Source organism: Nematostella vectensis, chromosome 9 (assembly GCF_932526225.1).
Source record: "Nematostella vectensis chromosome 9, jaNemVect1.1, whole genome shotgun sequence".
Taxonomy (NCBI): domain Eukaryota; kingdom Metazoa; phylum Cnidaria; class Anthozoa; order Actiniaria; family Edwardsiidae; genus Nematostella; species Nematostella vectensis.
Genome location: NC_064042.1, coordinates 1,273,476 through 1,288,768, shown reverse-complemented (window position 1 = coordinate 1,288,768; position 15,293 = coordinate 1,273,476). Strand labels below are relative to the sequence as shown.

The 15,293-nt window shown below is 40.6% G+C and overlaps 2 protein-coding genes across 3 annotated transcripts; one reads left to right on the top strand and one right to left on the bottom strand.

Moving 5' to 3' along the window:
• The first annotated feature begins 1,157 nt into the window (after positions 1-1,157).
• LOC5509474 (regulator of nonsense transcripts 3B) lies at positions 1,158-9,687 on the top strand. Of its 2 annotated transcripts, XM_032378386.2 has the most exons (13): positions 1,159-1,319; positions 1,421-1,527; positions 1,655-1,761; positions 2,719-2,814; positions 3,036-3,134; positions 4,360-4,442; positions 5,040-5,093; positions 5,467-5,537; positions 6,457-6,523; positions 6,656-6,712; positions 7,102-7,467; positions 7,605-7,668; positions 7,983-9,687. In XM_032378386.2, the coding sequence occupies exons 1-13, from the start codon at positions 1,245-1,247 to the stop codon at positions 8,279-8,281; spliced, it is 1,545 nt and encodes a 514-aa protein (XP_032234277.2). In that variant the 5' UTR covers positions 1,159-1,244; the 3' UTR covers positions 8,282-9,687. The 2 variants fall into 2 exon arrangements, with proteins under 2 accessions (XP_048588656.1, XP_032234277.2); XM_048732699.1 differs by lacking the exon at positions 6,656-6,712 and having other exon boundaries at positions 1,158-1,319.
• LOC5509490 (arylacetamide deacetylase) lies at positions 9,130-12,970 on the bottom strand. Its single transcript, XM_001629949.3, has 5 exons — positions 12,703-12,970; positions 11,736-11,994; positions 11,273-11,336; positions 10,971-11,187; positions 9,130-10,263 (listed from the first exon to the last, which is right to left on the bottom strand). The coding sequence occupies exons 1-5, from the start codon at positions 12,868-12,870 to the stop codon at positions 9,649-9,651; spliced, it is 1,323 nt and encodes a 440-aa protein (XP_001629999.3). The 5' UTR covers positions 12,871-12,970; the 3' UTR covers positions 9,130-9,648.
• Positions 12,971-15,293: the final 2,323 nt, after the last annotated feature.

The window sequence follows — 15,293 nt, the reverse complement described above, 5'->3', positions numbered from 1 at the left end:
CTTATTTTGGTGACAAGGGTTTCTTGAGTGACATGATTTCTGAACATTTGCGTGAAGAATTGAAGTTCATTCATCTAAAAATATTGTAAATCAAAGAAAAATAAAGGCCTTCTTGTATTTAAATACATAACATAGACTGAGAATGCCTAGGTTTTCTCACCGTATTGAAGAGAAAAAACACTTTTTAGGAGTCAGCATTTTGAATGAACTCCAAATTCGCCGTCTCCCCGACGTCTTCCCGTTCAATTATTTATATAACATTTAGATAATTAACATTAGGTAACTTAACACCACCCTACGAGTAGCATTGTAATCATGAGCTGAGAAGCAGCTAAAAGGATAAAAAAGGTAGCGAACGAAGTCAAGAAGTGCAGAGGGGGAAAAAATTGTGAAAATGTACTAGCTCGCGAGTTGCCCATAACCAAATGTGGCGCGGTGAACCATATATGGATTCTATGATTGACAAGCTCGCGCAATCTGAAAATAGCTTTCTTGGACGACATCATGGGCCACGGGGATTCGTTCTCTTATATCATAGTCTCTTGCCGGTACTTAACACAACGTTGATGCCAATATCCAATATCTTAGAGGAATTCCATTCCAATTTTTCTGAGCCGTCTAGATGCTTACGGGGGGTGTGTGGGGGGTGGGAGGGGGGGAGGGGTGGGGGGATTTTGGTTATTGTGTATGTGCTGCGCGAAAGTGAGTCCCATCATCGAATACTATTTTTTTCCATAAAAATCATTTCAAAAGATTCTGAAGCTCACTTTTTGCGAACTGTACAATACAAAGATAACACAGGGACCCGCGCATAGGTAGACGATAATAACGGTTACGGCCACGCACAGCTCGGAAAGGGCTCGCACAGCTTTAGAGCTCGATCCCGGTGTCCCTGTGAGTTGCGTCACAAAAGCTTTTTTTAGTGGTAGAACGAATCATGATGAAAACAGATTCTTGAATCACTGGGTTGAATTTTTTTCGACGTTTCGGCAATGCTGCCTTCATCAGGATTAACGGTCGTATATATGATGAAAACAGAGCTGAGTACAATGGTGTCCTCTGGGAATGGTTATTACACTGGGGGTAAAGCCTCGGAAAGAAACAACAAATATCGGAGGCTTTTTTCCACTTTGTCTCTACAGGTGGGATTCCTGTGGTGAAAGTCGAGACGAGAGCTGGACCTCATACAAAACGACAACAAGTTCCAAGATGGCGGAAGCTGGATAAAAACACCGCTCAACAAAATGGGGAAAACGGAGACAGAGAAAGGAAAATCGCCCATCAAAACAAAAAGAGACAAAGCATTTTTTCAGACCAAGGTATTAATTTTTAGTCGTTTATTTTACGTCCACTAAAACTGAGTGACTCTTGCATTTGGTGTAAAGCTATTTCCCATTTTTTTACAAATAATTTTTTAAAGGTGGTGATACGAAGACTGCCTCCTTCACTTAAAGAAGAAGAGCTGAAAGAGTATCTCGGAGATTTGCCTGAGCATGATTTCTTTTACTTTGTGGATGGACAAATGAGGTAATTGATTCATGATTAACAAAATAAATAAAATCAAGCTTATCTTAAGTAATTAGATTTATAGATCTGTGTGTATGATAATTAACTTTATTTTAATTTATTTAAAAAAAGAAACTCTTTGTTGTAGTTTTGGGCCTGTACTTTTTTCTCGTGCTTACATCAATTTCAAGAACCAAGAGGACATTATCAAGTTCAGAGACCAGTTTGATGGATCATCTTTTTTTGATAACAAAGGTAAAACAGTATTTCTTATCTCTCAACATATTTCCAAAATTACTGTAATTTGCTGATAAGAATCAAAGCTGCATGGAGGCTGTTAAACCTGCAGGGGCGGATACAGGGGGTGGTGGTGGATTGGCTGGTTATCCATCCCCCTTATTGAGTAAAAAAATTTAAAAGTCAATTTGTTTGAAGAAAATAAATGTCTGAGGGACGGGAGGTACTGTCCATGCGCCTTCGCCTGCTTGACTTTGCTGACACGACAAATCCAATTCAGCGTGAAGTATTGTTAGATCTATGTGACCACCAAAAACCACTGGATCAGTTATAAGCCGTCTATCCGGCCATTATCCACCCCCCCATTTTGAAATCCTGGATCCACCCCTTACCTGAAAGCTATAATTGAACCTGCAAAACAGTGAACCCAAATATCCTTTTTGTTAGATGCTTGTCATGGTTTCTCATGACAGTTTGTGATGGATACCGATGTGTTGTCATGGTTTCTCATGACAGTTTGTGATGGATACCAATGTGTTGTCATGGTTTCTCATGACAGTTTGTGATGGATACCAATGTGTTGTCATGGTTTCTCATGACAGTTTGTGATGGATACCAATGTGTTGTCATGGTTTCTCATGACAGTTTGTGATGGATACCAATGTGTTATGGTTTCTCATGACAGTTTGTGATAGATACCAGTGTGTTGTCATGGTTTCTCATGACAGTTTGTGATGGATACCAATGTGTTGTCATGGTTTCTCATGACAGTTTGTGGTGGATACCAATGTGTTGTCATGGTTTCTCATGACAGTTTGTGATGGATACCAATGTGTTGTTATGGTTTCTCATGACAGTTTGTGATGGATACCAATGTGTTGTCATGGTTTCCCATGACAGTTTGTGATGGATACCAATGTGTTGTTATGGTTTCTCATGATAGTTTGTGATGGATACTAATGTGTTTCTTTCCAGGTAATGAGTACCCAGCTGTTGTCGAGTATGCACCGTACCAGGGAGTACCCAGGAAGAAGAACAGGAAAGACGCCAAGTGTGGTACCATAGATGAAGGTACGCCCATACCCCTACCCCGCCCTGATCGGCACTGTGTTGTTCTTGATGAGTTGTTACATATATACAAACATTTGGTTTTATTGTAATTGTTGTCAGAAGTTTTAAAAAAAATGTTTTCATTTTTGTGCAAAAAGTAAAAATCAGAATAACACAAAGATTTCCATGTTTGCAGTAATGGTTTGTAGTTGCTCTAAGGGCTTACCTCTTGTTGCATGCAGATAAGGACTACCAGTCGTTCCTGCAGTCCTTGGAGGAGGAAACTGAGCCCCTACCAAGTGTAGAGTCACACTTAGAAGAGATTGAGGCTCGCAAGGAAGGTCAGACAACTTTGGATTGTTTGTTACTTTGCCACACTTTTCTGCTATTTGTCAAGCAAGCATGCTAGGGTCAAGATGAGTTACTAAGGGGAGGGGGTGGGGGCTCAGCTTGGCAAAACTTTTTACTTCAGCTTAAACTCTGCAGAGTCTTTACCCTTGATTTCTCATTCAACTGAAACCCCATAGAAAAGCTTCACAGGGTACCCAAAAGTAGCACAGAACCTCCGTGAGCACTTGGGATCGCCACTTCCTTCCCCATGTGGCGAATTATAATGCTAAATACGTTTGCCACGGTGGCGAATGCCCGTTTCCTATACTTTTGAATTTTGAATCACGATCTTTCACCTCAAAATCATATTTCTAATATGTCAAGATAGCATACTGATGAAAATCACAAAATGGAAAAACACCAAAGAATGAGCTCTCTCTCGTTTTGCGCCGTTTCCTAGTTCCAGGTAGCATAATATTTTCATGAAGAGGATAAATCTTGACAATGTCCAGTTACTATTGGTTACCATATTGTTACTATTTTTTCGGGCACTTAATTTCACAAAAAAGGATTTCACGAGATTTTGTGATTTGGGTGCAAAATCATTTTCAATTTCGCAAAAATTCTAAAAAGGCATTTCTCCAAGAATTTCATTAAACATTACTACAAAACAAAACTGTAGAAATCAAATTGTGCTTGATGCTATTTTCTAAAACATTTACATACATTGAAGCTGTATATAGACTATAGTTAAAAATCATTAGTTCTTAATCGTCTTGGTCCTGGTTTTCATAAAAAAAAAACAAGGGAAACAAAAGGGTATTGAATTTTGTGAAATTAAAGTTCGTAGGGGCTAAAAGTTCATGGGGCTTAAATTTCGCAACAGCGAAATTAAAGAGACCAATTTAGGTATTTTGATTAATTTTTTTTGCTATAGCTGTTCGGTTGTGGCTCATTCCCCATCAGTGAGGCTTATTCCCCATCAGTGAGGCTAATTCCCCATCAGTGGGGCTAATTCCTTTGGCTTAAAATAAGTCACAGTGGCTTGAGCCCTCAAGCTCATAGCGCACACTGAGAGAAATGTTCTATGTGCAGTGTGGCAGATATGAGGGAGATTGGATTTTAGATATTTGAAATTGAACTGCAAGGCTATGCACATGTAGGCTATCTTAAAGATAAAAAACAATGTTAGTCTGATATAAGTGTTTTATTCATGTCAAATGTTTCCATTCTCAGATAATTCCAAAAAGAGCACGCCCCTCCTGGAGTTCCTAAAAATGAAGAGAAGCATGAGGGCAACATCACGACAGAGTCAGGGGGTACTACAATCTTGCTTGATCACTCACAGACCTGCCCGCTAATGCTGCCAAGCCCATACATAAAATCTGTATTGGAAGCTGTTAAACCTAAGTTTTAATTCACAGTTTTTTCTAAATCAACTTAATTTCAACATATGTCAAGCTATACCCTAAAGCTATGTAAAACTATGAAAATGATTTTGGTACACGATTTTTGGCAGTGGACTGCTTGAAGTTCTAATAAATCCTCTATTTTAATCACTAAAAGGAAAAACTCTTATTTGTGGGATTATTATTCAAAAGCTTTGTACAATTAAAACCTCAAGCTTTAGAACGTACTTAAAGCCGCATTGTCACCAGTTTACTTCCGGAGGTCCGACAGAAACCTCAACCGGTTCTATTAAACCGGAATCTATTAAAATCCGAGATATTTAACAGGCCATCCTCTCTAAATTATCAATCACATCCTCAAAGGAACTTCCAATAGAAACACTGCTTTCAATATTTTAAAATATTTTTTACGTTTTCCATTAAAAATGATCGGATATTGTTACGTATTCGACCGGAAGTAAACTGGTGACAATGCGGCTTTAAGTAGTACCCATTTACCTATTTCAGCGTGGAGGATTTGACAAAAGAAAGAGAATAGAAAAATCAGAAGAATCTTCTAAGGTTGGTGTGGTGTTTTTTTTTTTTTTGCTTTTCAGTTTTCACTGTGTCTCTGGCACCCTAAATCCTCTTTGCAAACGCACCAACAGCAGCAAGCATTCCTTGCATCCTCACACTCAGTTGGCCACAAGACAAAGGAGAAATTTTGGCAACTAATTTACAGACTTTCCTACATGGTTTCAAAACAGCTGAGTTAGCTATGCTGGTGCTCTTTGCACTGGGCTTAACCCTTATTACAGCATAATAGAAATTGTCATGTATCGAAGTGAATTTAGAACAATATACGTCGTCTCATGCTCATAGGGCTTTTCGCAGTCAAAGAATGAAAGCTTTGAATCTCCAAGGATGAATTGAAGGCTATGTAATGTTGTTTCAGGGAGTAAAGAAAGGAGGATCAGGCAATAAGGACTCAAAGACCCCACCCAGAGAGGAGAAAAATAAAGAAGTGTGAGTGTACTAATTGAATTACTGTAATACTGTGGAACACTATGAAGCAGGGACTGCTAACCGTGTACTGTCTCACTGTACTGTAGATGCAGGTTTGACATATCAGGCATGCACCAAGGGTGTGCAGTTATAATAATCAATATGGAAAAAAGAATGGTATTTGATGGTCCTTTGCTAAGAATTTTTTTACAGCCAAAGGGGGGTGCATGTGACCCTGCGTACCTTTATTCGTCTGCATGTCGCCATCAAAGATGTATCCACTGGGTGAAACAAATAGTCCCCCCTCCCTTGATAATTTGTTGGCTAACAAATAGTCCCCCCCCTCCCTTGATAATTTGTTGGCTAACAAATAGTCCCCCCTCCCTTGATAATTTGTTGGCTAACATATAGTCCCCCCTCCCTTGATAGTTTGTTGGCTAACAAATAGTCCCCCCTCCGTTGATAATTTGTTGGCTAACAAATAGTCCCCCCTCCGTTGATAATTTGTTGGCTAACAAATAGTCTCCCCTTCCTTGATAATTTGTTGGCTAACAAATAGTCCTCCTTTTCCTTGATAATTTCTTGGCTAACAAAAGCAAAGAGTGCTTTGTTATTCATATTTTGGAGTAAAAGTGTTCTAACTTAACAAATATTTTTTTTTGCTTGGACAAAGTATCCCTCAATATTTCTTTTGGTTCCTATGAATATAGGGGAAATCCATCCTCTTGTTTTCAGCCATTAAAAATAGAAAAGAAAAAGTAAGTTTAAAACCTGTGCCCCCTAACTGTCTTATCTTTCTTACTTGAGTCGTATGACGGCCGTATAATGCACTTCCATTATGCCTACAAATTAACCTCGCTGTGTCTTCTCCCTACATCCCAGCTGCAAGTAGGATGATTAGGTTCCCTTTTTTTAAAATCTGTTTTTCTATGCTTACTAGGAAAAGGTCTGAGGGCAGTCAGGAACAGAGGAAAGATGAGGACAAGAAACTGACCAAGGACTCAAAGGTTTGATATCAAAAACTTCTTTTAATTTCTTCTCCCCAGTTTTGCTTGTCTAAAATCATCAAAGATATTAATATAATAAGGGCTGACATTTTAATAAAATTAAAAAAAAAATATAATAATTTCCAATGGCAGAATACCCAACCAGTAAAAGACAAATACCAGAAAAATACACGAGAGAGGGATGTCAAGGTAGGGACATGATAAGATCATCATTACATCATCATAACTTTAACCACTGCCATCATCACCATTATTATCATTATCATCACAAAAATTAAATCATCAGCCTCACTATCGCACCAACATCGTCATCATTGTCATCATCATCATCATTTTCATTATAATCATCAAAATACTAATAATAATCATCATCATCATCGCCATAACAACTGCTATCAACATCACCAGCACCACCACAAAATCTACCCATCATCACCATCATATCCAACAATATCACCTCAATCATCATCCCCATTATTAGTACCTACCACAGTAGTATTAGAGTATACTTTCATGTATTTGCGTCGACCAAATCATAAAAGCTTCGCCTGTAAATCTTGGTATCTTGTTTGTGTCAGGGGCGCCCGGAATCCGCTCGGTCTGGAGGCAGAGGAGACGATAGACGCTCGGGAGGTCGTCGTGAACGTCGGGAGATTGCGAACAGCGACAGTCGTGGTCCTCGCGACAACAAAAATCGGCGAGACGAGGAGCCAAGAAGAGACAGTCGACCGAACAGTCGTAAGGAGCGAGGACCCTATCGCGGCGCCGACAATGCTACGAAAAGCCGAGACGAGTCCGATAACAAAAACGAAACCAAAGCCGACACCGAATCTGCCACAGGTTCTGCGCCGAGGACGACCCGAAAAGAACCCGACGCCAAGGAAGAACGGCGCGAGGTCATTCGGGATAGAGGAGACGGAAGACAGTCCAGAGTCAGAAATAAGGTATGGCCGCGTGTTCTTGTGGTATAATCACGTGTTTTTATGGTATGATCACGTGCTCTCGCGCGAGATCAACCAATAAGCAGATAGAAAGTGATTAGTGATGGAATCTGATACGCGCGTTTGTTGCTTGCTCTTAGGATCGCCCAGACAGGGAAATTTATCAGCCAGGACGTGCACGGACTCGACCCACGGAGACAAACGGTAAGAGCACGATCTTTACTACCTACTTTGAGAGTGAACTTAGGTGTAGAGTAAGTCGAAAGAAAGGGCTGTACCTTGATTTTTCTTCTCCAGGTTGGCCTTTCATCACAACAAGCCTTTTTCATTTATAATTTTGTTGTTCGGAGATTGTCCAGAAGAAAAAATGCCCACGCTAGGACGATACGTATGGTCTCTTTGGGCGGGGCACCGGGGGCGCCACGCTAGGGCGATACGTATGGTCTCTTTGGGCGGGGCACCGGGGGCGGTGATACCACTCAAATCGAGATAAATCGTTGTTTTTGTTTTGCACACAGAAAAAGATGTTAAACCGAGTGGCGAAAAGAGAGACGACGGAGAATCAAAACGGGACCGTGATAGAGACAAGAATCGTGACAAAAATCGTGACAGAAACCGAGAGCGTGAAAAGAACCGCGAGCGTGACAGACGGGATCGTGACAGGGACCGTGGAAAAGAGCGTGAGAGAAACCGTGACAAGGATCGGTATCGTGGTAAACCACGTGACGTGACGTCAGGCGACGCGAAGCCAAAGCCAGAAGAGACTGGTAAAGCTAAAGTCGAGGGTACAGGTGCTACACGGGAAGAAGAGGCTTAGTGTGATGTACGGGAGCAAAAAGATCCTGGATCTGGATTGGGTGATGCTTTGATTCTAGTTGAATTTTGAAATATCATTTTGGATTTTTATGTTTGCCGCACAAATTGTTTTTAGAGTCAAGGAAATTTAATATTTGTCTAACCCCCATAAAGCTCACGTCTCCTAGGCTCCCTGTCTGCCCCATCATCTACTTCCGGTTGTGATCCATCGTTCAGAAACGTGGCTACTTGTTACCTATTATGGTGCGAACGCCAAAGTCTCAGCCTTGTCTCCATGCGGAATCATCATAACACCTGTGACATGTTACTGTCACTCTGCTTTGATTAATTAAAAGGACAACTATTTATCGTTAACCAACCATGTTACAGCGCAATGCTACTGTGGCCTTCTTGGCAGTTTTCTTCACCAGCCAGTCAGCATGGCAAAAAATGCTTGAGTGCATCGAAAGACAATGGAAAGTTTGTGTCAATAAAAAGTTAATGCATGCTAATTGGCTAACTTTCTTTTAACTTTTTTGCTAGCCTTGGTTGCGTGCATCACACTATGAAATTATAACGTACGAGTAGAATCCAGCTTAATAGTTAAAGATAGTTATTGTGCAATTAGCAGTTGACATTCACAAGACAAAAGAGAAGAAATTTATGTATTTTTTAATTTTGCTAGTTGCATAGTTGCATGAGTTATAGCATTCTAATATGGTGTATCAACTGGTCAAAATGTAGACAAGCTAAAATGAACAGATATATAGGTACCTCCTGCCATGTCTCATTAATTGGTAACCCCCCCCCTCCCAAAGAAATCCTGGATCCACCCCAAGCCTCTTGTATGTAAGTAATCAAACCTGGTAATCCATCAAAGATTTAGTAGTTTACTTAGACTTACAAAATTCAAATGTTTCTGACAGAATGCATTTGGTGCATAATAATGGTTGTGTTGAGTGTTATTCTTGTGTTTTAACTATTGTACAGCTATCAGTCTTCAACAAGATGAACTTGATAGCTTAGATCATTAACTAAACGCATGGTAATAGTTGTACTATTAACATATACATATATTAGAGTGGTTTTCCAAATCCTGTGAAATACTTTTTAGTTTATTTAGTACTAATACAATGTAATGTCTTTGTTATCTTTTGTTCTTGCGTGACTATTGCACTGTAACAATTACATTTTGTTTCACTGGATTTTAAAAACCACTCTACAACTATCATAATTGTTATACTAGTATATAGATGTAATAGTAGTGTTTAATGTTTTTTTCCTAAGACATCTTGAAATAACATATTTCTAAAATGTAAAATATAAAAAAGAATACCTAATATCTCTTTTATGAATTCAATGTAAAAACTACCACTATCAAAGTGATATTTACTCTAAATCTTCTATTAAATCATCAGCTGTTTTTAATCTCTGTAAGAATTCAATCACATCCCATGTGCCATTACGACCTTCCTCTGTGCTAAATGGGTGAGGCAATGGCTCACTGGTTAAAGTAAGAAACCCGTGAAATGAGAAATAATGCTTATGAACAAGTTCTACCCCTGCTAACTTTATTCTCTCTGCATACAAAAAGCCTTCATCTCGGAGAGGGTCAAATTCTGCAGTGATTAACAATGTCTGGGGTGTTCCACGGAATGTCTTGGCCAACAATGGAGAGGCTACCGGATCTATTATTGCCGCAGCAGCAGCTTCACTCAGATCCATTTCTGGGTTCTTGATAACTTCATTCTTGTTATCATCATCCTCATCATTGTCATCAGCATCAGGTATACCCTTAGGCCTGACATATGCCATGTATCGTGTGTTCTCGAGATGCCTAGAGTGGTTACCAGCCAATATGGCTGCTGCCAGAGCTGTGCTTCCATTCAGATATAGAGAGACATAGTCTGCAATATCCCTCTGGCTTGCTATCAGATCGTTCTTGCTCTTAACGTAGGAAGGGAGGTTAAGGTCTAACATCTGTAGAGCAGGGTAGATCAGGATCTGGTAGAAGTAAAAGAATAATGTGTTAATGCTTAATCATAATTATCATTGTAATGTATTTTCACATTTACAAGCTTCTGTCAGAGTATACTGAAGCATTCATTTACAGGCTTCATAGTCACAGAATGCCGAAAATAGGGGGACACAGTGAACACACTTTTTAGACTTCAAACTCAGTTTAACTTAATGGTATAACTAGAAAGACCGACGAAGGGCTAACACTCAAAATGTCAGCTCAAAAACTATGTTTCAAAAAGGTGTATGACATACTACTTCAACCTTGTGACTTAGCATGTGATTCAATTATCCAAGTTAGGTGAGTTTTGTGGTGTAAATTCATAAGTACAATAGTTGAGGTAAGCAGCTTTTGTAGCAATTGTTATATACCAAACAAAGAATAAGATATTTTCCACATAATCATAAATCTTGAGAACTTTCTCTACTAATGTTTTAGTGATACAGACTATCAGAAGCGAAGGGTAGATTATATGTTTTAACTTAAGGTTATTCCCTTGAATTGCACTGCACTGCGCTGTTGGATCGAACTTTCCGGTATTCAGTGGATAGTAGAACTATTTAAATGGAATTACCTTAAGCTTTCCTTTGTCCTGTAGTATGCAGCGAAACAACTAAACAAAATTCCATCTTTTGCAAGATTTACACAATTTAGATTTGAACATCACCCTTAAGGCATGTGAATCCTTTACCTGTCCAGCTAGGTATTGCTTACTACAGTGGCGCTCAGCAACCCCTGCCAAGATGTGAGTAACAGCTGCCGCGATGTTCCCACCAGCACTATCCCCTCCCACCATAACCCTTTTGACATTTATTCCATACTGGGACCCATTGTTTAACAGCTCTATCGCAACATTGTAGCAGTCCATCATGGAGGTGGGATATATATATTCTGGTGCCTGCCGATACCTGAGGCAAAAAAAAAATGATAAGCTCAAACGAATGTGGACAATGATAAAAGATTACTCTGAAACCAATGGTTTTTGTCACTTACGCCACACTGACAACAATAACATTGGATAAAGCTGCCACTCTTCGTAGAAAAATGTCATATGCATCTGCAAAAAAAAAATATTGTTCTCAAATTCTGATAGGAATAGCCATTACATGTTTTTTGTTCAAACTGTACGATGTGTGCAGTTTAGTCTTGGCCATTATCTTGTTTTGTTTGGATGCACTTGAGCACAAAAAAAGAAAGATGGAATCCCTTGAGTTGGGTGCCCTATCTCTAAGAACAATTCCTCAAACCCTAACGTCCTCTGGTTTAATAGCACATTAGTTGTCACTACTTCTTTTAAATCAAATCAACTTCTTCTTTAAACTCAAAATGGCTTTCTTTTATTCCTTTTTTTCTCTGATCTCAAAACTTGGGCATTCTACAAAACAAAAAAAACAAAGAAGTGTCCAAGATATAATAGTTCTGGTGCCTTCATTATATAATTGATCCAACTGCATACCTAAAGAACCTATGGTCCATCCTCCACCATGAAAATATATAAATGCTGGCATTAACTCGTCTTCTCCCTTTTCTGTCTTCTCTTCATTCCTGTTCACTGGTTTATAAATCCTGACTTTGGTACCAGATATCTCTGTGTTGTTGATCTCTAATTGGTCATGGAACGTTATGTTGACTGTTAGGTAAGCTGTCAGACCAAAACATTTTCTTATCCCCAAGTAATAGCTGTCCAGTAGACCGAGCCTCTCACCTAGCCATGCCTGCCAATAGTACCAAAAACACAAAATATAGTTGTCAATAGGGTGTGATAGGACTTTGGTCTAATATTTGTTTCTGTACTAGCCTGATCAATAAAACAAATATGAAAACAACAATCAAACTCAATCAAATTTCAATTGTTTGATTAGCGATTTGTTTGGCAATCGACATAATCAAAGAAAATTGGTGAGTTTTGAAAGTTTTGGAATAGAACTCAAACAGTAACATTGAGTTAAAAATCATATGAGCAGCATCAGTTTCAACCAGGTTTGTACCTCCCAATTGATTTAAAGTCAGATTTTGTTCGATTAAGAAAAACATCTGATTGAAAAAAAAGTATGATTGCCAAAAAAATCTTGCATCAATCAGTGATATAAGTTACATAAATTCACTTAAGTTTGATCACCGATTTTTCATTTTGATAAGGCTGGGATCTGCATTGTAATGGTGTTGATTTCTCCTCTTAAAGTTTTTGCATTTGCTTCTCTTTTTGGAGTAGCTCTTGGTCTCTTCTTCCATCTGACCAAAGAACGTTAGACGCTATCGGGGAAGTAGGAGGGACCAGACAAACAGACTTCCCCCAGACATATTTTGCTTAAATTCAAGAGAAGTATCGCTACCGCAGTATAGAATCGAACGATCAAATAATGCGGTAATAACCGCAACATCGGTAGTTTACGGTGTAAGGCGTACTGGATACCATCGCTTACCAGGTCTTTGGCTACGCCGAAAATAAAGCCGATCACACGGTAGGGGAAGGTGGAGTTAGGATTAAGTCCCTCGGGGACATCCTGCCAGTAGATCCTACGGTGTAATTGATGCACAATGGCGGCAGAAATGACGACCAAAATAGTCAGCACAATCAACGATTTATTCATGCTGGAATGCGCCGTGATGATTTGCTAAAACAACAAGTAAACGAAAACACCGACATGGCCCGCCATTTTGGGACTGGTGATCGAGAAAGACTGGGTGAAAAACACAGGGGGCCCGTAAAACAAAATCCAAGAGCGAGACAAGGGCAAGAGAAACAGTGAGAAACATAATTTGTTTGGCTAAGTTCTAAACCAAAAAAAATTTCCTTAAAATTGGCTAAAATATGCTTTGTTTTGTGACACGCTCTCCGAGTTTACAGCTAGAAGGTTATCTATCACAGCAGGGGTGTCGTCAGCTAGCGTGATGTCTATTACTCCATCTGCAAAGAAAGAGAAGCCACACTGATAGCTCGCGCTGGCACTCTTGAACCCGGTGGTCTCAACCGGCATGAAGAAACCGTTTAGTAATCCACACCACCCTATTTACCATATTCCTTAAGTTACTCCTTACTCAATTACTATTTTTATCTTTTGTTAGTTAATCATCAATAAACTTTTTACATATACTAGCTGTAACATGCCACTGTAACTCATTTATAACCTGAAGAAGGCAGGTATTGGCCTGCGTTGTTGTCGACTTTTTCTTAAACTGTTTTTTTCCAATAAAGTGAGGGTGTCAGCTAGCAGGATGTCTATTACAGTGAGGGTGTCAGCTAGCGGGATGTCTATTACAGTGAGGGTGTCAGCTAGCGGGATGTCTATTACAGTGAGGGTGTCAGCTAGCGGGATGTCTATTACAGTGAGGGTGTCAGCTAGCAGGATGTCTATTACAGTGAGGGTGTCAGCTAGCAGGATGTCTATTACAGTGAGGGTGTCAGCTAGCGGGATGTCTATTACAGTGAGGGTGTCAGCTAGCGGAATGTCTATTACAGTGAGGGTGTCAGCTAGCGGGATGTCTATTACAGTGAGGGTGTCAGCTAGCGGGGTGTCTATTACAGTGAGGGTGTCAGCTAGCGGGGTGTCTATTACAGTGAGGGTGTCAGCTAGCAGGATGTCTATTACAGTGAGGGTGTCAGCTAGCATGATGTCTATTACAGTGAGGGTGTCAGCTAGCGGGATGTCTATTACAGTGAAGGTGTCAGCTAGCGATATGCCTATTACAGTGAGGGTGTCAGCTAGCGGGATGTCTATTACAGTGAGGGTGTCAGCTAGCAGGATGTCTATTACAGTGAGGGTGTCAGCTAGCGGGATGTCTATTACAGTGAGGGTGTCAGCTAGCGGGATGTCTATTACAGTGAGGGTGTCAGCTAGCGGGATGTCTATTACAGTGAGGGTGTCAGCTAGCGGGATGTCTATTACAGTGAGGGTGTCAGCTAGCAGGATGTCTATTACAGTGAGGGTGTCAGCTAGCAGGATGTCTATTACAGTGAGGGTGTCAGCTAGCGGGATGTCTATTACAGTGAGGGTGTCAGCTAGCGGAATGTCTATTACAGTGAGGGTGTCAGCTAGCGGGATGTCTATTACAGTGAGGGTGTCAGCTAGCGGGGTGTCTATTACAGTGAGGGTGTCAGCTAGCGGGGTGTCTATTACAGTGAGGGTGTCAGCTAGCAGGATGTCTATTACAGTGAGGGTGTCAGCTAGCATGATGTCTATTACAGTGAGGGTGTCAGCTAGCGGGATGTCTATTACAGTGAAGGTGTCAGCTAGCGATATGCCTATTACAGTGAGGGTGTCAGCTAGCGGGATGTCTATTACAGTGAGGGTGTCAGCTAGCAGGATGTCTATTACAGTGAGGGTGTCAGCTAGCGGGATATCTATTACAGTAAGTGTCAGCTAGCGGGATGTCTATTACAGTGAGGGTGTCAGCTAGCGGGATATCTATTACAGTGAGGGTGTCAGCTAGCGAGATGTCTATTACAGTGAGGGTGTCAGCTAGCGGGATGTCTATTGCAGTGAGGGTGTCAGCTAGCAGGATGTCTATTACAGTGAGGGTGTCAGCAAGCAGGATGTCAATTACAGTGAGGGTGTCAGCTAGCGGGATGGTTATTACAGTTAGGGTGTCAGCTAGCATGATGTCAATTACAGTGAGGGTGTCAGCTAGCGGGATGGTTATTACAGTGAGGGTGTCAGCAGGCAGGATGTCAATTACAGTTAGGGTGTCAGCTAGCATGATGTCTATTACAGTGAGGGTGTCAGCTAGCGGAATGTCTATTACAGTGAGGGTATCAGCTAGCGGGATGTCTATTACAGTGAGGGTGTCAGCTAGCGGGATGTCTATTATAGTGAGGGTGTCAGCTAGCGGGATGTCTATTACAGTGAGGGTGTCAGCTAGCGGGATGTCTATTACAGTGAGGGTGTCAGCTAGCGGGATGTCTATTACAGTGAAGGTGTCAGCTAGCGATATGCCTATTACAGTGAGGGTGTCAGCTAGCGGGATGTCTATTACAGTGAGGGTGTCAGCTAGCGGGATGTCTATTACAGTGAAG